The sequence below is a fragment of the Syngnathoides biaculeatus genome, chromosome 8 (genome assembly GCF_019802595.1).
Source record: "Syngnathoides biaculeatus isolate LvHL_M chromosome 8, ASM1980259v1, whole genome shotgun sequence".
Lineage (NCBI taxonomy): Eukaryota > Metazoa > Chordata > Actinopteri > Syngnathiformes > Syngnathidae > Syngnathoides > Syngnathoides biaculeatus.
This window is the reverse complement of record NC_084647.1, coordinates 26,870,005-26,897,457: the sequence shown is the minus strand read 5'-3', so window position 1 is coordinate 26,897,457 and position 27,453 is coordinate 26,870,005. Positions and strand designations below refer to the sequence as shown.

The 27,453-nt window shown below is 39.8% G+C and overlaps 1 protein-coding gene across 6 annotated transcripts in view; it reads right to left on the bottom strand.

Moving 5' to 3' along the window:
• arhgef12a (Rho guanine nucleotide exchange factor (GEF) 12a) overlaps window positions 1–27,453 on the bottom strand; it is a 71,526-nt gene that overhangs the window by 17,261 nt on the left and 26,812 nt on the right. For 3 of the 6 annotated variants that reach the window (XR_009796004.1, XR_009796003.1, XM_061826827.1), the window contains exons 3-25: window positions 25,775–25,866; window positions 25,125–25,196; window positions 23,388–23,453; window positions 14,412–14,510; window positions 11,274–11,323; window positions 11,048–11,105; window positions 10,772–10,941; window positions 10,539–10,658; window positions 10,016–10,120; window positions 9,763–9,894; window positions 9,550–9,648; window positions 3,750–3,860; window positions 3,570–3,668; window positions 3,422–3,464; window positions 2,332–2,437; window positions 2,114–2,251; window positions 1,994–2,026; window positions 1,123–1,237; window positions 938–1,043; window positions 661–864; window positions 439–577; window positions 327–359; window positions 98–249 (exon numbers count right to left, since the gene is read on the bottom strand). Coding sequence is in view for 2 of the 6 variants with exons in the window: in XM_061826827.1 (XP_061682811.1) it covers window positions 98–249; window positions 327–359; window positions 439–577; window positions 661–864; window positions 938–1,043; window positions 1,123–1,237; window positions 1,994–2,026; window positions 2,114–2,251; window positions 2,332–2,437; window positions 3,422–3,464; window positions 3,570–3,668; window positions 3,750–3,860; window positions 9,550–9,648; window positions 9,763–9,894; window positions 10,016–10,120; window positions 10,539–10,658; window positions 10,772–10,941; window positions 11,048–11,105; window positions 11,274–11,323; window positions 14,412–14,510; window positions 23,388–23,453; window positions 25,125–25,196; window positions 25,775–25,866 (2,342 nt within the window). In the remaining 4 variants the exon portion in view is untranslated. The remainder of the gene's footprint in view (window positions 1–97; window positions 250–326; window positions 360–438; window positions 578–660; window positions 865–937; window positions 1,044–1,122; window positions 1,238–1,993; window positions 2,027–2,113; window positions 2,252–2,331; window positions 2,438–3,421; window positions 3,465–3,569; window positions 3,669–3,749; window positions 3,861–9,549; window positions 9,649–9,762; window positions 9,895–10,015; window positions 10,121–10,538; window positions 10,659–10,771; window positions 10,942–11,047; window positions 11,106–11,273; window positions 11,324–14,411; window positions 14,511–23,387; window positions 23,454–25,124; window positions 25,197–25,774; window positions 25,867–27,453) is intronic. The other 3 variants (XR_009796005.1, XM_061826829.1, XR_009796006.1) reach the window with 2 other exon arrangements.

Below are 27,453 nucleotides of genomic sequence, written 5' to 3'. Positions count from 1 at the left end.
TTAAACTTCTTTCCCAAAGTTTAGTATTGTGTTCATTTGATCACTTTCGGAATAGATTGAGATTAGGAGCAGTGTATTATTAATGATACATCCTTACCATTAATAACTTCCTGTCTCTTGATTTCAAGAGGCCTGAGACCCGCCAGAACCTCGCGTCCCACCAGCTGCTGCCAGTTAAGGGGGTCATGCTCAGAGTCTGTTCCCTGGTCATCCTCGCTTTGGACATCGGCAGGACACAGTCCCTCGAGTCTTGCAGGGAAAAGATGGATCGTTTACCACTGGATGTCTAGATTTTGGTTATTAACACCAAAGAAACATAACCTCACCTTCTAATTGCCTTGGGCGTTCCCTCATGGGTTCTACAACATTAAGTTTCAAATGTAAATGGGAGTGCGAATACTAAAAAGCTAACAAATGCTAGTGTTAATGTTTAGACACCTGTCAGTTTCTCTGTCATCCTCCTGGAGTTGGTCCAGGCCGTAAAGATCAAAGTGCGATGCTGGGTATGGCAACCCATCAAGAGGGTCAGCCTGAAGACCGTCGCTCAGCCTGGTGGGTCCTGAAGTTGCAGTCCCACCTGGAAGTCAAGTAAAGTCGAGTAAGATTTTAAAACCAAATCTCACTCGCTGCTTTCACTCAGTAAGTGGTATACTGGCTTACCCAAGTCTGTGTCTCGGCTCATGTCAGAACTGAAGGTAGTGCTGTTTGGGGATGAGGTGGTGAGAGACATGGAGTGTATGAGCTCAGAGCCCTCGCTGGATTGGCTGCCCCTTAAACGACCACCATCTGTTTGCTCGCCGACCCCAAGACTAGGCTGAGACAACTGCTTCTGAGGCTTGGGCCGACCATCAAGGGCTTTGCCCACTGAGTGCAAAGAGGTAGGTAGTCAGAATCTTAAAAAGTACCTGAAATGGGGTCATGGTTTTTCATAGGTCACCTGATGTGGCTTCAATGCGGCTTGGCCGACGCTGAGGTCCAAGGATACTGGGAAATCTGGGCTTCTTCACCTTTTCTTCGCCATCCTTTTCTGTCTTGATGCTTTTCTATGAGGAATTTATATGGAAAAGGTAACGTCAGAATGGGGAAACTAATAGCACTGTTAAAAATAGACAGATGCAATACCTTAATCTTCGGAAGGAAGTTGATCCGGACCCGTTTTGACTCCAGACTGCGAGGTTCCTTGACCCTCACACCAAGGTGCTTCATGTATGTATAAATGACATACTGCATTGTCGTGCTGAATAGAAAAAAATGTGAACTTCGGAATTTGTAACAGAGAAAACAATGTAATACAAACAGATCAAGAACTTATTGTAATTTACACCATATGTCATCAGCATATACAATCTGGGAAATTCTCCCGTCATATGGTGGTGGACCCTCAACTGTTTCAATCACTTGAAATTTAGAATTATTTAATGTAAAACTACTGCATGGAAGGTGGAACGGTGATCAACTGGTGAGGAGAGCTGCCATTAGTTCTGAGGACCGGGGTTCAAATCCACCCTTGTCTGTCTAGAGTTTGCATGTCCTGCATGTGCCTGCGTGAGTTTTCTCTGGCTACTCCGGTTTCCTCCCTCCTTAATTGAAAAACTAAAATGGTATGTGTGAATGTGAGTACGAAAGGTTGGTTGTATATTTGTGGCCTCCGATTGTTCAGTTCAGGGTGTACGCTGTTTCTCGCCCCAAGTCAACTGAGATTGGCTTCAGCTTGCCCACGACCCTAGTGAGGATAAGCGGTACGGAAAATGGATCGATCTACAGATATTGTGTTTATGGCCTGCTCATTTGTTATAAATATGAGCAGGTAAATAATCACAAGGTTTAAAAGTGTCTTTTTCTGCTCTTGAAAAAAACAATCTCATTAAATGAGTGCTGCCATGCAATGTTGAAATACTAATGAAAAGTATGAACTGAATTACTTCACAGATTCTCTTTGTAAATTCCTACAGCACAGTAGACATGAGTTGTCCCACTATTAAAATCATCTTACCACTTCTCCTCTTCTGTCGTCTGAGCAGTAACCCTACAAGGACAAATATTTCTGAGTGCCTGTTTATTACCGAGTGTAATAAAGTGTTTTCATTTTTCACTGAACATTTTCTTCCCTTACAGGATATCCTCTATCTTGGTAATAATATTTTCAGCATAAGAGCGTTCACGCTCGAGTGTGACACGATCTCTCACGCATTCTTGGTCCAGCCTTCCCAGCTCCACTTCAGCAACAGTGAGGCCCATACTGCGCTTTTGTCTACATGCACAAACATGTTATGTAATGCAGTTAAGATTGAAAAATCTCTGAAAATACATCAACGTCAGAACCACTTCCACCTGAAATCCTCAAGGTTCTTCTGAATGTCAGGGAGCAAAGAATCCTGCAGTGTTTGAACATGCTGTCTGTTTATTTCCTCTGGGATTAATTCTGTCCGCCGCCGGTCTGAAAACACATGCATTCACATATGTTGACAGCATAATCGTAATATTGTGATATGAGCGCATAAAGGAGGTAATTGAGGACACAAAAAACTTGAAACAAAGCTTGAAAGTATTTACTTAAACAACTTGGTGGGAACTGTGCATTGTGGCATATGCAAAGTACTTCAAATGACTAAAGCCTGCTACATATACGAGTTCTGAAAGAATTTGCTATAGGCCCCACACATAAAGGTAATAAATTTGGCATTGAAAAGTTTTTGGCCACTCTGGGTGTAGTGTGCACCGACAATCTCAACGTTACACCACACTTATAAAAGCTGTGTTCCACCACTGATCTAGAAAAAAAATCCCTTGAGGCAGGAATATCCCGTGATCACACCTGATCTTACAAAAACGAAGACAAGAAAACACTTTTGAGTGTACGTCGATGTTTCCTGAGTGTTGTAGAATGACATTGTTGTCAGAAAAAAGTATTTCTTGACAGGTGTGGAACCCACTAACATATGATACAACATTGGTTCAGACATGTTTGTTATTATTTATGGCATATTTCTTTGTCAGTCAGATTGCTTCTTGATTGGCTGTATTCCATTTTGTGTCACAATTCACTCACGTCACTGGGACTTGCAGAGTAGTCTGCTTCACCCCACACACGAAAATTTTTGGTTGTAAATATTAAACGTTCAATATTTAAGAATGTCGGCCCGACCCGTTTTTGACTCGTCTGTTGGGACAAATCTACTTGTATCAAAATTCAAACGAAAGACAAATCTTACATGATAATCTTATGGGACAAAATATGTTGGCGTTTGATGTCCTCAGTCAGGAAGAGGCATAATCTGCACAAAAGCTGTCCGATTGTTTTTTTGTGTGTACCTGGACATTGTGTAATCTAACTAAATTAAGGCAAGTTCTAAATCTGAAGAATAAATATAGTCTCTCATAATATTGGAACATAAACAAAAGGAAGGCAGGAAAAACTGACCAAGATCTGCAGAAATTGATTCAGGAACTGCCACTTTCAAGTGCTAAAAGAAAAAAGGCCAACTGTTAAATATTTGTGACGATAGTCATAGTTAAAGTGTATCATCTTTTTCTCCCTGTGTTGACTGTGAAGAAAAAGGTGTGCTTACTGCTCCCCGATCAATGAAGAAGGTATGGAGGTCCATGAACACCCGTCTGGTCTCTTTGGAGTTGGTCTGCTTGTACAAGTCAGCATAGAGGTAGCACAGCTGGGGACGTGAGATTATGAATGAATAACACAAACAAAGAGCTACGACTAAATCAAAAAGAAAATGTGCGGAGGGTCGTACCACTGGGGCTGGATCGAATTGAGATATGACGTGATGCATGAAGGCTGCGAGGTGGGCGGGTCGAGACTTGAGCTGCTCAATGCTGGTAAAACGGTTAAACTGGCCATTTGTCTGGAAGAGAAAGGCATGGACACTGATGAAGAACAGACATAAGATGTAATAGTATATGGACATTGAACGGTAGCAGCTTGTTAAAGGTCACAGGACAACGATTTTAAAATTTTTAAGTAGAACCATTTTAAAAACCACATCTGCCATTTTAAAGTGATTATATAGCAAATATGCAACAGTAAAATAAAAAAAATATGATGTAGAATGTGCCTTCTGCTTTTTGGATCCTGCACCTTCCAGTCTTTGTGTCTCTCCGACCGGCTATGTGATGTCACACAAGCCAAACATACTGTTCACTCAGTGTTGTGCGTTAATGTTCTATGCTGTTGTTCCTGTCCTTGTATATTCGTTGTTGTAAGGTTTAGCTCATGTCATGATGGTTTATTTTGTGGAATTTGGTTGTATAAATGGTTGAGGCAGCAGCAAAAGGGGTATTTTTTTGGGGTAGGGGGTCCAAGTGCCAAAGCAATAATTGATCAGTGGATAGGATTGATCAATCGACAGAAGAAACATACTCGGCTCCAGAGCAAATATTCCACACTGTGCTGATTACTTTGAACCGACATGTTTTGAGAAACGCTTCTTAAAAAGCTTGGATACAGAGGCAGAAGCTGAAACCAGCTGCCGTACCAACTATTTTCTTATGATCATCGGGACCTCCACTGCCAGCAAGATAACTAAATCTTGCAGCTGCCACGAGCAGCAGTGAAGCTGCGCAGACAAGAGGTGAACCATTTACTTGTATATACCTAGGACTCTATTATGGTTACAATTCACCGGGGAGGGATGCAATGTAGGTGAGTGGTTAGCACATCCACCTCACAGTTCTGAAGCCTAGGTTCAAATTCTGGCCCCGCCTGTGTGGAGTTTGCATGTTCTCCCTGTGCCTGTGTGGGATTTCTCCGGGCACTCAGGTTTCCTACTATATCCCAAAAACATGCAGGGTAAGATAATTGAAGACTCTAGATTGCACCGTAGCTGTGAATGTGAGTGTGAATGGCTGGTTATTATATGTGCCCTGCAATTGCCTGGCGACCAGATCAGGGTGTGGCCCGCCTCTCGCCCCGAGATAGTTGAGAAAGGCTCCAACATGCCTGCAACCCTAGTAAGGATAAGCGGAATGGAAGATGAATCAATGAATAGAGTGGGGAATAGGAAGAAAAGAAGCCCACTGTACTTTTCAGTACTTTAGTCTGTACTTTTGCCTATCTGACAAGTGAGACACGGGAAAGACTTTCTGTGCGGCGTGTTCTAATGCTCCTTGAGCAAGGAGCACACAATTTATACGAGTACTGCATATGATGTAAAAGCTATTGGCATGTCACTGAAACTTATGAATATACATGTATGGTCGTACTCAAAAATATTGATAGCAATGGTGTAGCATTATTTATTTATTATTTTACTATTTCAAGTCCTGAGTGTATAAAAAGACATACTTTTGACATACTGTCACAGTCAGGCTTAGGCTTGGTTAAATAATAAAGCCGTTCATTCTGATTTTTATTTGTTCCCCCCCGAATAAACATTGATGAAAAATACAGTCAAAGTACTGGCTCGATAATCAATATCGGTAACTGTCAGGTTCACCAATCAGACATTCATTAAACAGGACAAAAAAGGAAGCAAAGACACCAGTTCAAGTCTCGCGAGGAGATAGGAGAGGAACTGTCTCGTACAATTCACCACTGCACTCTCTGATTATCTTCTCCTCAGCACCTCTATTTATTTAGTTTTGAGACGCCCCTTATTTACATGGATGTTACAAAAAGGAGACGACAAGCAAAACAGTTTGAAACAAGGTGTAAATGATTGTTCATGTGTGTGTGCATGTGTGGAAGATTGCTGAATACATGTGTGGTATCATTTCTTTAACAGGCAGCAGTTCTAACAGTTCTGATGATTAGATGTTTTTGTTCTTGCTATCTCCTGCTAGGAAGCTGCCACATGATCTAGGGCAGAGCAAAGCATTTCTTTATTGGAAGCAAATGTATGATAATTATGATAACAATTATTCCTACAGTAACAGAAGTAGTATTGTTAAAACGTGAATATTTTCCATCCCTAGCTGAAAGTCCATTTCAGGGTGTTGAGCAACTGGGCAGCCGGCACCAAACTATACAAATACTGCAGTTAAAGGTGTTGTGGTCAACAACGATAGTTTTAATTTACAATGTAACTACGGATCAAATAGCAAGGCTTGCAGTCATTGTTGCCAAAATGTGATTGACCATTGAATGCTGCGTGCCAGTTATGAAGAAGTAACTGAATGGGAGCACAGTACCAGCTTCAGAATACCCTCTATTTCTACCAAAGTCTCCTCCGATGTGTGGCTGTGAGTTGGCAACTGTTATTTTCGCTCATGTTCCCAATTGGTGGGTGAACAATGCAACGTTTGGTGAATTCTGCTTCACATTAGTACATTGAAAGTCCAAAAAGATCCAAACGTGAGGTGACTATAAATGCTTGGGTCTCGAAAAATCATTAACGGCTAATTGAAGCGAGCCAGTTTTCCATATTGAAATCAAAAAGGTAAGCAATCCATTCAGACCAAATCTTTTTTTTACGAGTCAAATATTAATGGGAAATACAGCCATTTGAGATGCAAGTAAAAAAATGACCAACAAGAATGATTTAAAAAGGGCATCCTTGTTACTTTCATCCCAAATTATTTTGCAAACACAAAAATACTACAGTCACCCACATATAAAAAATGTACGGGTGTGGTCAGTCATGCCCGCAGATATAAATTTACGGGTGTGTTCCACCAGTCATGCCCACAGATATAAATTTGCGGATGTGATTAGGGATGGAATCTCAAGACCTTAAAATGACTTACTGAGTTGTTATACCAGAGTATGTAATTGTTACCTAATACCATAATCATAATTTATTGACACTGCACAGACTGAGACAGACATTTTTAAAGATGTCAATAGACATTCAATTCTAAAACTAAATATTCATATAATCAAATCATTTTATTTCATCATGATGTATTGTTATAATCTCGCGGACTTTATGGTGCTATCTATTGTCAATACATTGATGAAAGCTAGCAGTAGATTATCTATATCTTCCGAAAGCATGTAGAGGGGAAACATTTTCAACTTCAAGATAACGCGGTACCAAAGATTTAGATGTGGACAGACTAGCTTAAAATTAGAATTTAGGTCAAGTCAAAGTAAATCACAATCTCATACTTATTATAGTTAGATACTGAACCATTACCTGTGTTATAGCCCAGAAATGTTTTCGATGTAACTCAGGGGTACCCATATTTTTTTTTCCCCCTCAAGATCTACTTTTCAAGCAACCAGCCTCTCGCGATCGACCGGCGGGGTGGTGGGGATGGGGGTTGGGCGGAATTAGGTGCATGAGCGCATTGCCACGACTGCTGTAAATCGGAGGCCGGCCTGCTGGAATGTGCCTTTATATGTGTGCACTCCGCGTATTGGCCACACCTGAATCAAGTGACGATGTGGATGATAGTCGAACATCTTTTTTTTTTTTTTTGGGCACGCCATCACACGATCAACCAAAACTGCCTCGTGATTGACGCATTGAGCACCCCTGGTGTAACTGAATTTCCTTTGACATGGCTCATTATGTTGATGACTTTCAACGTAAATGCGCTCGCAGTACGAGAAACAGCTCGGAACATATGCTTTTGGCACCACTTCCGTACATGCTCAGTTCGGTTAACTTGCATTTCCTGTTTCCGGGTGAATACTGATTGTTTAGGATCAGGCTTGTTTTGTTACCAACGTTTATTAAATAAACACGTTAATTAATGTCAAGACTACACAAAATAAGTGACGTCTTTCAATATCTATTTTTTTCTACTCGTAACGAATTTTACGCGCGTGATTTTTCGTGCTCGACTGTGCAGATTTGCGAGTGCATTGGCGCGCGAGCATGATCGCGCCCGTTAAATGTGAGTGACTGCCGTCACATTGAACCAGTGACCACTCTCTATTTGTTGTACAGTTGTTACTTAGCTGCTTGTCGTCGTCACTGTCTGATTGGCTCAAACGTGTATGCGTTGACTTTGCCAAGTTCAGTTGGGTGCTCCCGTACATGAAAATCCACTTCATCCACATATTCCAACATGATGCTTGCCATTGCGTATAGTGTGAAGTGTGCTGTGTTTGGCAATTGACCCCTCCGTGGATATTGCGCAATCCGCGTCACTGACCAATCAGAGGCCAGAGATCTGCATAGACCAAAGCCTGTTTTTGCTCCCGCCATTTTCTCTGACAATATTGAATGGTCCAGTATAGATTTAGTTAGCGTTTTATCGCGTATTTGGGTTATTTAACAAAAAATATGGTTAAGAGGTGTAGTCACGGACTTTGTAATAATGACGACAGGTATCCTGAAAGGCTAGTTGGTGGAGTTCGATTCCTACCCTTTCCAAAACCGAAGACCCAGTACGAAAAATGCCTTCGATGGATCAAACTTTGTGGAAGACCGCATCATCAACTAAATCCATCTAATATCAACCGGAACACATATGTTTGCACGAAGGTATGCCCTATATTTGATTTTCAATAGATGTCTCGTATAAATGAATTTGAAGTTCTTCGCTAGCATAACACTGCTGCGTGTGAACGATTGACACACTTATTCTTTGTTGAGCGATATTTAGCGATGATCGGACTGCACAAACGTATTGATTTCTTGCTGGCTCGCGGCCAGAAGCTTCACCAGACTGTGTTTGCACGAAGATATGCTCTAAATTGGATTTTTAATACACGTCTCGTATAAATGAATGAGACGTTCTCCGCTAGCATAACATTGCTACGTGTGAACGATTGACACACTTATTCTTTGTTGAGCGATATTTAGCGATGATCGGACTGCATAAACGTATTGATTTCTTGCTGGCTCGCGGCCAGAAGCTTAACCAGACAGTGTTTGCACGAAGATATGCCCTAAATTTGATTTTTAATACACGTCTCGTATAAATGAATGATACGTTCTCCGCTGGCATAACACTGCTACGTGTGAACGATTGACACACTTATTCTTTGTTGAGCGATATTTAGCGATGATCGGACTGCATAAACGTATTGATTTCTTGCTGGCTCGCGGCCAGAAGCTTAACCAGACGGTGTTTACACGAAGATATGCCCTAAATTTGATTTTTAATACACGTCTCGTATAAATGAATGAGACGTTCTCCGCTAGAATAACATTGCTACGTGTGAATGGTTGAATGAAATCAGAAGCATGGCGTCTCTCTCAGTTAAGAATGTATTGTATTTAGAATCTATAATATATCGTTGATTTGAATGAAATCAAAAGCATAGAGTCTGTCTCAGTTCAGAATGTATTGTATTGTATTTGCCATTTTTACTGTTTGTCTTACGTGAGCGCACGTGGCGTGACGTCACTTCAGGAGGCGTGGTTAAGTGCCCTGTACGGAGGGGTCAATTGTAACGTTACTTCTGATAGCCCTTGCGATGGATAGAGTAACCCCATCTTGAGCTTCAGGTATATTCGGGGAGGACTTGGTATGCCTCATAAAAACATAATTTTGAGTAAACTATGGTTGAAAACTTGTTGGAAGTTATATTCATGTGTTACATAATGTAAAAACGATGCAAATATGAATTTTTAACTGATCCCGTAACATCCTTGTCATCTGACCTTTACACTGTTTTATGTCAATATAGTGACTTACCTGCTCTTGGTCAGAATCAAAATAATCATCCTCAGCTCCAATGATATGTGAGATGAGGCGAGAAGAGGGACTGTTGACGGTGGTGGGAGACAGTGAGTCCTGGAGACAATACAGTGCGAGGTTGTAGAATCAGTGCTTTCTTTTTGAAAAATAAATGATTAATGTGGCATTTAGGAGACGAGGGCAAATGTTGGGATTACAATGTTTAAGTACCAGATCAGTGGCATCCTCAGTCTCTGGGGAGTGGCAGGAGTTGAAGCTATTCCTGGGTGTGCTCTTCGGGCTGGGACAGGACAACTCCCTCTGGCATAGACTCTCTGGAGAGCCGAGTCCAAACCCAGAAATCTGTCAATAGTAAGATATATAATCTTCAACTCACAATCACTGCTATATTTCGAATAGACATCTTGCATTATTACAAAGACAAGACAATGAATTTTAGTTCTAGTTGGAGGCATCGACTTACAGGTGTGCTGTTCCAGGCCAAGTCAGCACTTTGATCTCCCACCAAAAGAGTGTGCTCAGTCTCAAACATGCTACCATCATCTGCATCACCACCTGGAGCAGCCTCCTATAGGTCCACAGAGACATTCATTTGTAAACAAATGAAACACATTACAGCGCAATATATATTGAAACATTTTGAAAACTATAAAAGCCTATGCTAACTATTTAATAAGATGATGGAAAATCAAGAGATGGCTTCAACCACAACAATATTAAGTAGACCGCACAAATCTAAAAAATATATTTGATAACACTCAACAATTACTCCACTAAACTACAACTCTCTGTAGACGAGTAAATAACCACCCGCCTACACAACAGCATAGGTAATGTGGTAAGGGTACAATAGAGTGGCTTTCCATTGAAGCTTAATCCTCAAATAAGATTATCTTAATGTTTGTCTTGAGCCTGCCGTGTCCCTTGAAAACTGACTGACTGCATCCCTTCAAGGCATGAGGGTTTGCAGGTGAGATCCGTTCTACCTGTGTTGCACCGGTGGCCTTGTAGAGCTGACCCTGCAGCTGTGGAATGTTTTTCTTAGCTTCCTGGTTGTCTTTCAGTAGTTTGGGGGAGGGGTTTCTGCTGTGCTCCTCCTTCATTGCCTGGACAGGATGTTATGTGCAGTTGAAACAATACATTGAAATCAGTGTAAACCTCTAGAACTCTTCCCATTTTGTGTGCTCACAGAGCATGTTAAAAAAAAAAAGTGAAGTACCCATTGAGGTGTGGAGGCGAGCTGATCATGAGGACTGTATGGGCGTTCGGTTGCAGGCGAATTTGGAGAGGAAATGCTAACGCCCAGCATTTCAGACTCTGCTTCAGACAGGGGGATCTGGGCAAGCCCCGGAGGGCGACCCAGTACCGTGAGGGCCACATAGGACCCCGCTACAATGTCGGTGGGGTGGTGGGGGAATTAGGTTTAATTTCAGCAATGTTTCAATACCACAGCAAGTCTAAAGACTGCCTACCTTTCGTTTAAAAAATAACTTACATTTGATAAGCTTCACCACTTCAATGTGGTTAGAATGTGTCACCAGGGTTCCATTAACCTGAAACACATTGTCGCCACTATGTAAGTTACCGAACTCTGAAGGTTCTTAAAAATGATCACATTTCTAGAGTGACTGAGGTGGCAACCTACACCCTGCTTAGACCTTGGATAAGAAACACCGCACTTCCGCAATAAAAATAAAGAAGGCGATAAATAAAGACACTACCTTGATGATCCTGTCTCCTGTCTGAACGCCAGCTCGCATTGCAGCTCCATCTGGTAAACACACAGCGATCAAAGTGTTAAAGAAACAATGAAAGGGAACAGATTGATTCAGGCCGGGGAAAAAAAAAAAAAAAACCCTACCCTGACAGACCAAAGCAGCTATTTGAGTACCACAAGAGTGGTTATATTTCGTAAAGGACCTGTTTCACACGTCCACCCCAAACAAAGGAGTTAGGAACTGTATGAGACAGGCTCATTTACAACTCATGTCAAGTTGAAACCATTTAACTTCTTACGTCTTGAATAAATGAAAGAAATGCGAATGGAATACAAACCCAGTCAGTCTGAGATCGACTGATTCAGGTCAAATAATGGAGTGGAGAGTCCAAAGTAACCATGGTGAATCAGCATTTAGCTATTATGCTTCATAAAAATGGAATAAGTTGCCAACAGACTTAAACTCTTTCTAATGCGGTTTAGAGTACTTCCAATTTTAGTGATATTTTTTGCAGTAAAAGATGTTTTAATTGTAATTTTTCAAATGTTTTTATTTATGTATTTGAATACTTTTAATCCTGTAAAGGGCATTGACTTACCTTGTGTGTGAAATGCGCTATACAAATACATTTGCTTTGCTTTGCTTTATGAGTGTCATGAGACAGATAGGCAAGTACATGCATACTAGCTACAGCCGCCTTCGAAGAATGCACATTTCCTTTGTTTTCCTTTTAGAATGGTCAATACTCTAGGTGAAGTCAACTAATGGCTGATCATTTTTTTCATGTTTTGCAGGAATCTATATTCACCAACAATGTACAGCTCAAACACGATATTTATGTAATTTTTTTCAAGCACAGAAACAATCCTCAGTTATAGTGACTATCACTGGGACAGGCAGGGTAGCTTTGAAAATTTGGCCCACTTGAGACTACAGTACTGTCCTGATAGGTCTACCATAGCCACTACGGTGCAGGGTGGGCATTATCTGTGTTTTAAAATAGTCTCAGATCTGTGTATGCAGTGGAAAAATTCAGTTTTCCTTATACATCCCACTTTGATCGTGGAGGGTGCAATTTTTTCCCAAAATCATGCTTGAGCATGGCTTTTTTCCTCATATTGTGTACCTCCATCACAGCCTGGCGTGGGGCTGGCACAAAAAAACCGAGAAACTCCGAATGCAAAGGACAATCAAAAGTGTCGACCTGATTTCAACAGCTTTTTTCGACTTGCTATTAAATTCTTGAACAGCTAATGTAACATTCAATACAATTACAAAAATACAATTCAACTGCAACAATTTCCTACCTCGAGGTTGTTGTGACATTCTGATGGGCCAATTAGTATTACATATTATAGATTATTCGCACACACACTTTAGTAGTCTGACCTCTCTGCACCATCTACACATCTGTTTAGGACCAACACTAGCCTCTCGTACTCTCGTAGCATTTCCACCACTTGCACAATCGACTGAGGAGTATCTGCAACATTTAAACTGCATGCACTCCTTGAAGTCTTGACTCCATTTGCACAAGTCATTGCACTGGACTATCGCTCTAATGGGCATTCTAACTGCTCTAAATCAAGAAGACTGCAACATTTGCACAACTGTGAATTTGAAAAAAATTCTCTCTCAACTGACTGTCTGCTGTTGTACTTGATGTGTATGCCGTACTAGGGCGGCTCCAACTACCAGAGACAAATTCCTCGTGTGTTGTTTACATAGAGTACATGGCCAAAAAAGCTAATTGTGATAGATTTGCTGGTCTATCCTCATTTACCAAAGGTGGATACCATATTCTTATTCAAGGTGCAGTGTCAGTTGGAGGTGTAATTTCGGTATTTAATACATACACAAGGCGCACAGTATTGTTAGGCACAGGCATTGTGGCGCTCACAAGACAGTGAGACACAATTGCATCTTTATAATTGTAAGCAGAAGAACAAGCTCACACTTTATTCCACTAAGACCAGTGCAAGCAGGTCACCAGTCAATGTGCCATCCTCACTCACGGTCTCACACCAAACCAAAATCATGACACCACAGCAAACAAAACAACATAACCAGTAGACAACAATACAATCAGAATGATGATCCAACAAAGTCCTCATCTTCTGGATCTGAAAAGAATAGCTGGGCAAGTTCTCCATCCTCCATCGCCCCTACACCGCTCACAACTTCACTTTGAATGCCCTGTTCACAACGATGTCCAGCAGTGTAATTCCTTCATCTAGCCTCCTGGAATAATGGCAAGCTCCGAGTTCATATTTGCTGCGCTTAACTGATAGCCTGCAGTTTAAACTGTGCTTCGTATGCGTGTCTCATCGTTGGTGCTATTTTAGGGGGGGCCGTTAGCCAAAACAATGTTTTGCACAAAACACACATCGGTATTAAATACCTGCTGCGGAGCGTGTTTTTAGCGTCCTCTCCCAAACTCACACTTCCCTCTGTAACATCAGCATACTGTTCACTCACACGTCCACTTTTCTTTGATATAAGCAGCATGACATCAGAAAATGCTCAAAGTCAGTTACAAATATTGGAACTCTGCGGACACGTTACGGTCCTCCACATTATAAAGCGCAGCTCCAATTTAGAGAAAATTTAAGACTTTTAAGAGCGCCGTGTAGTCGTGAGAATACGGTATTTAGAAATAGACAATTTAAAATCCATATTGGTGACCGACTTATTTCCTTCAGGGCACTCACTTCAGCAGTAGCACTCTGTTATTGTGGAGTAGTAAAGTCTACGAATAGAATAAGTAGATTAGTCTCTACGACCTCTAATGTACAGTGTATCAGGACAATGTTAATTATCCAGATATGACTGCATGGGCCTCCAAGAGCAAACAGCAGCACAGCCAAACAAAGACAGCAATGACATTTCTCTCTTCGTGATCTGATAACAACCCACACCATTCTCCCCAGTCAGCAACACACTGCCAATAACCACATATCTTGTCAAAGTCCTCTCTTGTAAAAACTAGACATAAAAATCCAGCCCATAAGTAATTACTCAGGAAATATACAATCCACACCTTTAATGGCGTCTCAAGTGCGTGCTGGCAACAAAGACTTCCCTCATTTCCCCACAGTTATTAGAACAAAATAATGAGAATAGTTGAGAGTCTCGTGTCACCTTCTTTGACGAGCTGCACAAACACCGGATTGTCGCCACTGACTGTGAGCCCAAAGCCATTTTCGTCTTTCTGGATGATGACACATCGCTGGACCAGACCTGCAAGTGATATAAAGACAGGAAAGAGGAAATAAAAACAGCCGTTATCAAATGTCTCACATTTTTCATGTTTACATCTCCATATTTTGCTTACTTTTTTAAAAATATAAAGTTGTCTTGTAATTTATGAAATCCTAAGTAAAGATGTAGAAAATACTGTCTTCAAACAGTGCCATTATAAGATGCCATTATAGTTTTCACTTGTGATCATATAACTTCATAATTCATCAATAAAAGTAAGGGTCTCAGTGCTTTGTTTATGGAATAACAATATTAGCGAACCTCTGCTGATACTTTTACAAATAATACTTAGAAAGCTGAAATCCACAACTTTTACCCAAGCCACTACTAGAGATGGCAAGATCATCAATCAACGAGTTAAAACAAAAAAAAAAAAAATAAAATAAAGCTAACCGATCAGATTCCATCACAAGGTGGAGCTATGTGTATATTTTAGTGACTTTTTCCATTTACTGTATTGAGTATCTTAAGTATTCTCTATTCAGGTCATGTATTCTAATCAGTCGGGTCAAACCCACATTACAATACATCATAGAAATAATGGGTGCTATTTTCTCACACACCAAAACTTTAGAGCAGGGCTCAGCAACGTTTTTGAGGCTGAGGGCTACTTTGTGAGCACCGATCGTATGTAGGGCTACGCGACCTCTTTGTGGAACATTTCAGACTCAGTTCATAACACGAACATAAAATATTTTTGTTTTAATTTATTGTAGTAAATGACATTACAGGTATTTTAAAATTTTAATTCATGTAAGCAAGTCAGATTCAAAATTTAAAGCACAAATAATATTAACAATTTGTGGCCTATGGTATTTTTACACATACCTCATGGGCGCCTTATATGGTCCTCGCGGGCTACCATTCGCCCGCGGGCACCGTGTTGGTGACCCCTGCTTTAGAGGATGATTTGACCTAACCCCAGCATTTTTACATACAGCCGTTCGTGCTAGCACTAGCTTGTAACGCTACATTGTTGCCTGCTTGCAAGATACACCGTATTAAAAATAAGTGAACATACTTCAAGCAATCCTTGAATTGACGTCCTTTCCCAAGTACTGGTGAGCACCAGCACAGGTTTTTCTCAGTTTTGTTCTTGTAATACACACAAGGCGGTCTATTGTTGTCGTTGCCACAATAACAAGTATAAGCAGTCGCATATGAGTTGACAAAAATTTAGCCCAGTGAAAGTAAAAGACAAGATGTGGTGGTATCAGAATGCAAGATTTCATTGCAGTCGTCTGAAAGACCAAGTTTCTCTTGTTGTCAGACCCAGGCATTATCTGTTGTCTGTCTCAGACATGTTGTCTGTCCCACGCCCCCGATATGCTTTTTTTTTTAAAAAAAAAAATAACACTAATGGGGATCAGATATTTACATTACCACATCAAAATACATGCGACAAAACTAGAAATAAACTAGCTTTTAGATTCAAATATACAGGCCATGATAGCAATGTGAAGTAAATGTCTTGGGGACAATGTCAATATTGATCGGCGTGGCGAATGAGGATATTGAAGCCAATCTGCATAAAATGAGAATTATCAACAGATTCCAATAAAGACGATCAGATAGGTGTAAAGATTAACATAAACAAGGGAATTAACCTTGTCGTTCCACTGCTTCTAGAGGAACTGTAAGAGCCACAAGTTCAATGCTAATTTTCATTAGCTAGTAAATGGTGTTTTTCATTCACTGTATGTGATCTTTACGCAAGTGATTTTTGTGAACAAAACAAAGAAATTAAGTCTGATGTATCTGAACAATGAATATATACAGACAGACAGACAGATAGACAGATAGACAGATAGATAGATAGATAGATAGATAGATAGATAGATAGATAGATAGATAGATAGATAGATAGATAGATAGATAGATAGATAGATAGATAGATAGATAGATAGATAGATAGATAGATATAGATAGATAGATAGATAGATAGATAGAGCTGAAGCGGAGCATGGGATAGACTGGTTGTATTAACAGTGGTAAAATTGGGAGATTTCTAGCTCAAATGTGACTCGGGCAGATGTCCAATCACAAAGATCGGATTGGGACCACTCTATTTAAAACATTGCTTATACCATTAATAAAGGTCTTGTGACTGTGACAGTTTGGACTCAGGAAAACATTACACAAATTGGAAGTCAAACAGTGTCATTGTCTTCAATTATGAAGGATCCACTGTATTATGTGCTGTCTAGAAAAGAATGTGTACTATTTTCGATATGACATGAAATTTGTAAATTTAGGTATATAAAAAGACATCTTTAAAATGTGTTTTAAATGATCACTAATATCTTTCAAATGAGCATGTCTCTGGCCGTGTGATTGTTTTGGAGGTTGTCTGAAAGAGATCTAGTGATCCAGACTACTCGTTTTCTCAAGGCTTAAAGGGGGAAATGATTCTTCTAAGGTTCTTAACGCGTGGTTTCATTAGCATGGTGGGAGGAGATTAGCGCTTAACTAATGTCTGGGTAATAATGACTGGACTGACAGGACAAATGCACAGAAAACTGAGAATGTAATGAGAATGTAAAGATTTCTAAAAGGAGCAAAACAAAAATGAAATAGTATTTTTCAATTAAAAACCATGTTATCTCAGTAAGCATGTTATTCATCAGTGACCCAGCATGAATCGTGTGACCCTTGAACTAGATTCTTAGTGTGTCTGGGATTTCCTGACAAGTGGTGCATCGACCACAGAGGTGAATGGATCAATAAGGGCAGTCGCGAGGTGGGGGTTGGTGAGTGGAGGGAATGGGATCTAATAGATGGAGAAAGGTTTGGGGAAGTAAAAAGTCCCAGGCTGGTGGGAGGAGATGAATGACGCAGCTCGAGACAGGGATGAGGGGGGAAAAGTGGGGGATGGGAAATGATGAAGGCAAGGATGTCAAATTGCTTAAGCCACATGGGAGTAAAGATCTGGTGTGATTTTACCGCTTGGATCTATCTCTTGCTTGCTTTGCATGCTTAACTGTGTTTATCTCTGCCTTTACAAAACCCCGACGACTCTGTGTGCTGAAATGGTCAATGATCAGGGCAATCCATCTAAACTAATGTATTATTCAGAGACTTTAACTGCTCTATTATCGGCACCCTTTGCTGAAATACAAGAAATATGGACTCTAGAGAATAAACTGACATTTAAAACTGACAGAGCACACTAGCCTCTGTATCATAAAAGGAGCCCAAAGGTTCAGTAGAATGGAACATATGTAATGCCTTGATTTATTCAGATTTACAAATGATTTCTCTGATGGGAAATAATTGAAAAATGAAGAAGAAATATGTGCTCGAATCAAATGTTGCCATTTTAAAATGTTCCATTGAGAACTGCGCAAGCAATGTTATAAGTAATGTGCTTACCGATGACAGAAGTGAAAAAAAATTTAACAACTGTCCTTAGTTTGAAAATTATAAATGGAAATAGTTCTACAACTACAAAGAGTTTGAGAATCAAGTAGTTAAGTATATATTTCTAATTATTGCTACAATGACATATGCGCGTGTGGGGCAGGTATTATTTTGTCCATTTGGGATCACCGTCCCCACATTCTACTGAAGTGTTTTTGACTTTGTGTATTTGGCTTTAGAAAGCAAGGCTTGGTGAGTGACGTGGGAGTCAGCAAATAACTGAAGAGTTGACTGGCTGTGAACTGGGATAACCCGTTAACATCATTGTCGACTATAGAAGTCAAATATTAATTTTTATTGAATCTATCTTTGTACTTTATCATCCTTGTTAACCATGGAACAGTCCCAAACTTTGTACTTTTACACACTCTTTCCCGCTTGCTTCTCCCCATCAAGCCAGGTTATTTTTAAAATGAGTGGTGTGTTGGGAAGCAGTGCTAATGTTTGCGTGTTAAATGATCACAGCGATGCTTTGAGGGAGAGATTTGACTTTTACATGGTTTGTAACCATACGAGTTGAGTTATTTGATTAATCATTATAACCCAAAATTAGACACACCCTTTGACGAAGTGCAATAAGCAGGGTGACAAACAGCACGGCAGAGGACGAGTTATCATCCATAAAGATTAAAAATGTCTTGCTTGGTGTTGCACATCCATTTTCAATGAACCACTCTGGTGTCAATGATGAATGGACCAGGTTGCAGTACACTCCAAATTGTCAACTTTTTCATTTTCACTCTGGCCATTATCTTCCATGGATTCTTGCGCTCAACTCTTAGGTAAATGGGGCATCGATTTTAGCTAGCATGGCACTAAAATGTGTAACACTGTGATATCCTCCGGTATGGCTGTACAATTACTAAAATTTGAATCCATCCATATTTTGGCTGTCAGGGTTAAATGAGCCTGATTGTCAGGGATTTTCTAAATGAAAAGTCAGTGCTTATTGACCTTTATGCAGAAACCGAATTTATGTCCAATAAGTTGTAACTTGTGATTGCCCTTTGTCATAATATATATCTTAGTAGATACAGTTGAAGCCAGAAATTTACATACACTGTACAAAAACACATTTCGTCTGAGATTTACTTATTTATTTTTAATATTTAAAATGTGGGCTTTGTAGCATATGAAGTATGTTTTTAACTTAGTCAGCTAGCCAGCAGAGGGTGAACACTTTATTGAGCCCCTTGGGCAGCCCTCTCTGCAGCTGGAGCCACTCCCAATGGAAATTACAAGAATGAATCATGATCAATTAAATCAATCAATCAATCAGAATGAAATTAGGACACATTGTAGTTTCGGTTTCCCTAGGAGGGTCATTATGACTGTGAAACAATACAAATCTTTAACTGGCTAGTCATATTTACACACAAAATTGATTACTGTAATTTCTGGCCTATTAGCCGCGACTTTTTTCACACGCTTTCAACCCTGCGGCTTATGCGGTGATGCAGCTAATTTGTGCATTTTCTCTAACAACCGCAACGGGGGCACTCGAGAGGAAAAGGTAAGAGTGAGACCAGTGGAATATATGTGCTGAGGAAGTGACTTTTACCAGAATGTTGTTTTTTTAACCGGCCTTGTTAGCACTCCGCTAGTGTGTTGCTGCTGTATTACTGCCGCATCTCATTGATTTTTACCGGTATGTTGTTTTTAACTGGCCCTCTTAGTGCCGCGTTAGCATCGCGCTAGCATGTTTCTGCTGTGTTACACCCATATCTCAGTGATTAAGGTGGTTTTTTTTACTGGTTGTTAGTGCTGTGCTACCGTGTTGCTACTGTGTAGCTGCTGTAGCTTTTTTTTTTTTTTTTTAAACCAGCCCTGTTCGTGCTACCGTGTTGTTATGTAAAGCTAAGCTAAAGCATTAAAACTTTGAAAACTCTTTCTGTGTACCGTCTTTCTTTCTAAATATCTCGTGTTTCAATGTATTATGTATGTACCAAATGGAATTTCCTTTACAAATGTAGTGGGTAAGGCTTATAACCAGGTGTGCTCTGTAGGCTGGGTAATACGGTACTTGACATAGGATATTGTACCACCAAATTACTTAATTTCGATCTTTTGCAACTGCATGACATGACAGTTTCAAAATGAGCATGGCTTTGGCATCTTTTCCAATCCACTCTTCGCCTTCCCTTTGTGACACTTGTGTAAAAACGTGTAGCCTATTCACTACAATCTGGTGGGCTCTGTAGGCTGGAAATTACAGTAACTAGTTTTGGAATCCGAAATCAAGTGTAATGGGTTTTTGATCTATTGTTCATGTTTGGTAACAGTACATGCTTATAATATCTCAATGTTATTATTTACGACACATGACAATTTGAAATTTTTGTCAAGATTTTCAAAATCATGGAAGTTGACAGATGATTTGGGCAACATAAAATCATGTGGTGGGCCGCATCTGACCCCCAGGCTTCCGTTTGACAGTGCCGTAATGCATACGATTAACAATAGTCATAGTGGCTACCTAGACTTTGACTGAAGGCTGTCTTGACTATAGTTAAAAATGCAAAATTAAGTAAGGAAGAGTAAGTAAGAAGTGTTGATTTCTTCACTGTTTGCGACCCCAAGTTATCAAGCAGAACAATGGAGCCATGCCGTCCTTGACAATTCATAAGATTGATGGGAATTTTACAAATGAAAAGTCAGTGCTTAAAAGTTATTGACTTTTTATGGATAAACTGAATTTACGTTCAATAAGTTGCAATTCGCGATTGTCCTTTGTACTAATACATATCTTAGCACATACAGTTGAAGCCAGATGTTTACATACGCTGTACAGAAACATTTTATTTTTTGTCTCCCTGTCTGAAGTCAAATCAGACCAAACCTCTCCTATTTCAGGTCAGTCGGTTAATTTTGTTATACAATAATGAAAGAGAATTTTTAAAGACAACTTTATATTATTTTCTTAGAGGTCAAAAGTTTACATACATTTCCTTGGTATCAAGTAGTATTTCCTATGAACTGCATGACTGGGGTCATGCATTTTAGGTAAGCTTCCACGAGCTTCTGACAGTACTCTACTGGAAACCCAGTAGGCCCATTCCTCCTGACAGAATTGGTGTAATTGAGTAAAGTTTGTCAGTTGCCTTGCTTGCACATGTCTTTTCAGATCTAAGTCTAAGCTTTCTGAATGATGTATTGAGATGTTGCTTAATATCTCCATGTAATGTTCTTTCTTCATGATGGTGTCTATTATATGAAGAGCTCCAGTTCCTGCTGCAGCAAAACAGCTCGACAATATGATGCAGTGACTTTCATGCATACTGTCGGTATGGTGATCTAAGGTCTACAAGGACCGTTAGGAGTAATGGGGAGGAACGGTGGTGCAGTTGTAGAGCACTGTGCTCACAGTTCTAAGGACTGGGTTCAAACCCCGGCCTTCCCTGTGTGGAGTTTGCATGTTCTCCCCATGCCTGCGTGGGTTTTCTCCGCCCAATTTGGTTTTCTCCACCATCCCAAAAACATGCATTGATTGGAGACTCTTAATTGCCCCTAGGTCTGATTGTGAATCTGACTGTCTCCATGTGCCCTGCAATTGGCTGGGAACGAGTTCAGGGTGTACCCTGCCTCCTATCCATCGACACCTGGAATAAGCTACGGCACTCCTGCAACCCTTGTGAGGATAAGCGGCTCAGAAAATGGATGGATGGATACGAGTAAAGGCTTCAATCCGGGTGAGTGGCCTTTCAGATCATGTCAGTGCAGGACTTATTTCGCTCTGGATAAAGAGACTTTCTTATCAGCTTCATCCATCATCTTCACAAGGTCTTTGGCTTTTTGTTCTGGGGTTTATTCGCTCATTTTGGCCGAAAAAAATGTTCAAATCTGGGACACAAAGCCTGTCTCCTTCCTTAGCGGTGTGATGGCTGGACATTCCCATGATGTTGATGCTTGTGTATAATTGTCTGAACAGATGAATGTGGCACCTTCAAGCATCTGGAAATTCCACCCAAAGATGAGCTAGACTTGTGGACAAACTTGACTCAGTTACATCAGTTCTGTTAGGAGGAATGGGCCATGATTCCAGCAGAGAACAGTCAGAAGCTTGTGGAAGCGTACCCAAAACATTTGACCCAAGTAATGTAGTTCAGAGGAAATACTACTCTATACTGAGGAAATGTATGGAAACCTTTGATCTCGAAGTAAATATAAAATTGTCTAAGAAATTCTCTCTCTCATTACTGTGGCATTTTACAAAAGTAAATAAGTTTGGTGATCCCCACTGACCTGAAACAGAAGAGATTTAATCTATTTTGGTCTCAGACAGTGAGACAAAAATAGCGTGTTTTTGCACACTATATGTAAACTGTGAATGTATAGTATGAGAACATATATTGCGTTATTAATAATTGAATAATTTAACTTAGATTATCCATCATTAATGCCTTTTTTAAAATTATTTTTGTGCTGAAAACTGTGCACATTTGTTTGTAGAAAAGTAATGCAATAAAACTGCAACAAGCTGGCGGCCAGTTCAGGGTGTACCACCTTACCCGAATTCAGCTCGCCAGCATGCCCGCAAACCTAGTGATGATAGGCTGTTCAGAAAACGAATGAATGCATAATGCAATGAGAATAAAGATTTTCCTAAAATGAGGACTAATTGTGATTGCAAAATTGAGCAAAATAATTGTGAAAATTATTTAAAAATCATGCAGCTGTAATGTTTTGGATAGCAACCTATGTGTATTATTTTCTTCTGTTCCCAAGTTCTGCTCTAAACCGTACTTGAATTTGGTAAGTGTTGCAAACAAGTAGAACCCAAATAAAAATAAAAATCTGCTGTTACTCCATTGACGCTTAAGTGAGGAATTCTGATGACGATTGGAGTTCTTATGCAAGTTTTACAGCATATTTTTCTCATTTTGTAAGCAAGGGTGTTCAAATTTCAAGGCACCCTTATGCAGTCGACTGAAAAAATGGTTCTTTAAAAAAATCCATGAGTAGTTCATACAAACCCAATTCCAATGAAGTTGTGATATAGGGTTAAACAAAAACAATACAATATTTTGCAAAACATGTGCCGTAACCATGTATGCATAAATAATAAATTCATAGACCCCTTCCTAGCTTTTTTGGAAGTTATTGAAGCCATAAAATTCAAAGTTAATGATTATTTGCTAAAAACAACAACATTTATCAGTTTGAAAATTAAGTATCTTGTCTTTGTAGTGTATTCAATAAAATATAGGCTGGAACTGATTTCATTCATGATGTTTTTTGTTTTATTATTCATTTATATAATTTATTTATTGCATTTTCTTCTGCTTTTATGTATGTTTAACACAATGTCCCAATGTCATTGGAATTGGTTCTGTACAAAAATTGCTGACTTCATCTAAAGGCATTCTCACACTAGCATGTATGGATGTGAAGCATGTACCGATGTCACACCATTGAACCCTGCAAGTGCATCCTTACCACAGGACTCAGGCTTCCCCTCTGCTAGCAAACTGCTGCTGCCACTCTTCTGCACCACCAGAGCTTCTACTCACAGCCCCCAACCATGTAGACAGCATGGCAGGCACACATACACACAAACAGAACAACCAACACAAAGGAAAGGAAAGACACGAAATACAAAATCATGAGGGAGAAAAACAATTATGGAAGAAAATAAATAAATAAATAATTTGGGGGAGAAATTGAACAGCAATGGTTGGACTTCCCGACAGTGATATGTTGGAACAAGTAATTTTTTTCTTATTTTCATCTTTGATGGTTTCAAACACATGAAGGGATTTAAAAAAAAAAAACACCTTTCTTAAAATTACTTTCCCAAGATGAACATGACTAAAGGTTGCATTTAATGTCTGACTTGAAATCAGGCTGAATTTATGTTCTTTTAGGACAGTTACAATTATCAGTTTTTTCCTATTTGCTAAATGCCAAAATAATTAAAGAGTGAGCTTTCTTATATAATACAATACAATAAAATACAATAAAAAGGTGGTGCTAATGTTTTTATTCTGCATTTATTTTATTTTTTTTTATTTCTATTACCTTCAGAAATTATTTTCCTTTTTGCTCATTTACTTTTTTATAGTTCTTAAGTTATATCTGAATTTTGGAAGTTGAAAAAAATACTGTTTTCAAATCAGCTAAAACTTATGTTTCTTAATTGTGATTTTAATCATCAAACTAATTAGAATAGTTTCCATAATTACCCAGATCTTACCCTCACCCAAAAAATGTTGGTATTAATATTCTTGAAAAGGACATCAAGAATCCAGATCTTACACAAATGAGATTCCTTCAACCTTTGAGAAAAAAAAAACTAGCTGCAGTGATGGTGTTAGTAAAAGTTCTACTTACCAACTGTTGTTTTGTTGTACATGATCACAATCACATTTATTATTATGACGGTGATTATTATTAGCATCATCATTATTACTAATTAACATTTCAGTGCATATTATTGGGGTCCATATTCTATCGGGGGTTCATATTTCACTACAAGAAAAATACCTTGGGGTCCACATTCTATGGGTGCCGATTGAGAAGCTTGCAATGGAACGAGGCTGATAAAAAGTACTATATTTTGAAAAAGACAAAATCAAATTCCTCTTAACTTAAATGCTCTTTATTATAATCTAATTTATTATCATTGTTTACATCCTCGTTGAAGACATGGTCTGACCACTGTATGAGATTGCAACGTACAATTGTATTATTTGGGAGTGAGAAATTCATGGCATGCACACAACCATTAGATTACAGATTGTTTGTTTTTCAGTTTTTATGGACTTCAGCGTTGTTTCTTGGTTCCAAGATTAGTGTCAAATCAGATTAATTTAAATTGGATCAGATTAGTCCACATTTCATGTGGCACATGGGCCTTTTTGGTGTCACATACACCCATTGTACAGAGGAACAGTTCTTATTGATTCATTGACACTTAAGGGTTAAATTATCAGTACATGTGATGAAGAAAGTCACAGAATAATTTGATTTCAAAAGAAAGTTCAAGAGTAATTTGGACAGAATCACACCTATAGAAAAGGAAAATGTTATTTGTAGCATTACGCTTTACATTTTAGTTTCACTGCGTAGACTGCATTTTCAAACGTTTCACTAAAATGTGGCTCTTTGTGTGTATGAGATACAGACAGATAGTGGAGACTGTTTGGAACTTCCCAAAGAACACATCTTGCTCACGTGTTTTTGCATCATTCAGAGATAATCCATCATGTGGTGCGGAGCATTTTGATTCCAGAAACTTCAGCCGTACTGCCCAAATGAAAGACAAATACCACACGGAGTGTGTTACCATAACTTGGAAAAAAATCTCATTACCCAAAACACCACGCTGAAGTGCCGAACGGGTTTAGAGGCTTTGTCTCCTCTGCTTTTAAATGTGCATTGAAGGCATCGAAACGCACAAGTTCTACAGTTGTGCCACCTCATCGAAAATGGCAAGGACTCAACAAGCATTAAAAACACAAGCAGCTGCAAAGGAATTTTAAAGTAATGTAACCATGTCACATCGTGTTATACTTGATCAATTTGAAAGAGACTGACTGAACAAGATCACGGATGATCAAACCAAACCACACTGGCACTAAAGTTTTGATATGATGATAGCATCAGGAACACAACATTTCGGCATTAGCTGCCTTGCGTAGACTGCCAGCGGCACGCAGGTTTTTACTGTTTTGTGTAACAACAGTGAAATAGTTGGGACAGAGTTAAAAAAACCCAAAACAAGACAGTTACATGAAGTGATGCAATGTAGAAAAGGCTGAATAAAGAAACAAACAAAGAAAAACTGCACCAAAACAAGCACTTGTCTGTGAGTGTGACATTACCTGTTGGGTCAAACTCATTTGAGGGAAGTGAGGTTTTGTCACTTTTAGGTTTCTTGTCCGGGGGGTGGTCTTTGCTGAGAATGCTGCTAGTTCTAAAATAACAAACAAAACGAAAAAAAATATCAAATTTTTCATGATAGCTTACTCTTAAGAAACTTTTAAGTAAATTAGACTATTCACGAGAAGGTACATAGTAAGGTTAAAAGTTGCTAGCTTTCCCATACCAGTGGTTTCTTAGTATTAGGATTGGGTATTAAAATCAATCAGCTAATTAATTAAGAATATGGTTGGGGCTGTAGAATTGAATGTGCCTTGAAAGAAAATAGAGGCGCTACTTGGTTAAAATCAACACAGGCATTATTTGGTTGAATAACAACATGATGCCAGATGTGACCCCACAAATGTGAGGTTATCCTCAATATAATACTTAAATGGAAACAGGGGCACCCTTACCATTCTCAGTGCATTGAATTGATCACATCTAGTATGTTCTGGTTGTCTTTGAAGATCTTTCACGTTTCATTTGAGCAAGTTTCATAATTTGTTTTTTCAACTAGTTTTTTTTTTCAACTCTGGCTAGTCTGTCCAAAGTAAGCTAGCTACAATACATGAGCTGATGAAGCGTTCTTGGGTGAAAGAATAAATGTATTCTAAGAACAGAACAGTCCAGTTGCAATCGATTCAATGCCCTGGAATGAAATGACCTTGATGAATGAGACTATTGACAGGCATACCTCATTCAACATACCCTTTAAAAGTAATTAACCAATTAACTGATGTTGAATTTTGTCAAATGCTTCTTATGATCATGATACTTTTGGGTTGTGTTAGATCATTTTAAAGGAGAAATCCACTGCTTTGCATGAACAGTGTATCCAATAGGTCATGTAATATGTACCCTTCACAATGTGATGCTAAATCCTCTCTCATTTAATAGTGCTTTGAGAAGATTTTTGTGGACGATTACGAATTTTCAGGGGCTCTGCCATTTTTGCGAGTCACATGATGTACGTGGGCGTATGTGACGTGTACTGTGCCGTTACAAATGCAGTGCTGATTTCTCAGATTTATCCTCATCTGATGAAGAAATAGCAGTAACGGTTGATCGAAAAGATGGAGGAATACGTTCATACAGATTTGAACCTGTGGCTGTAATTAATGTTGAATATTCAGATGGTTCTTCGGGCGGAATGACACGGAGTCTGACTACTTGCGCGCGACATAAGTGCACAAAAAAGGCCCCTTGGAGTTCCGTGCCAGCAGCCGCGGATGTTTCTTCGGAAGGGAATGACGCGGAGCCTGACGAGCGAGCTCTGGCGGCGGACCACGAGCTGAGCTTTCAGGCGGCGGAGGCCTTTAGCCTAGCTTGGGGGTCCGGGGCTAGCAGCCTCCACCACCTGGAAGCTCGGCCCGTGGCGGAGGCCTTTAGCCTAGCTTGGGCGTCCGGGGCTAACAGCCTCTACCGCCTGGAAGCTTGGCTCGTGGCCCGCCGCCGCCACCCGCTTCGTCAGCCCCGGACGCTGAAGCTAGGCTAAAGGCCTCCCCCGCCACCGAAGCTCGGCTCAAGGCCTCCTTGGATGTCGAAGGTCAGCTCGCGGCCCGCCGCCGGAGGTTGTGGCCCGCCTTCGGTGGTGGCCTCCGCCGCCTGGAACCTCGGCTCGTGGCTACCGCCGGAGCTT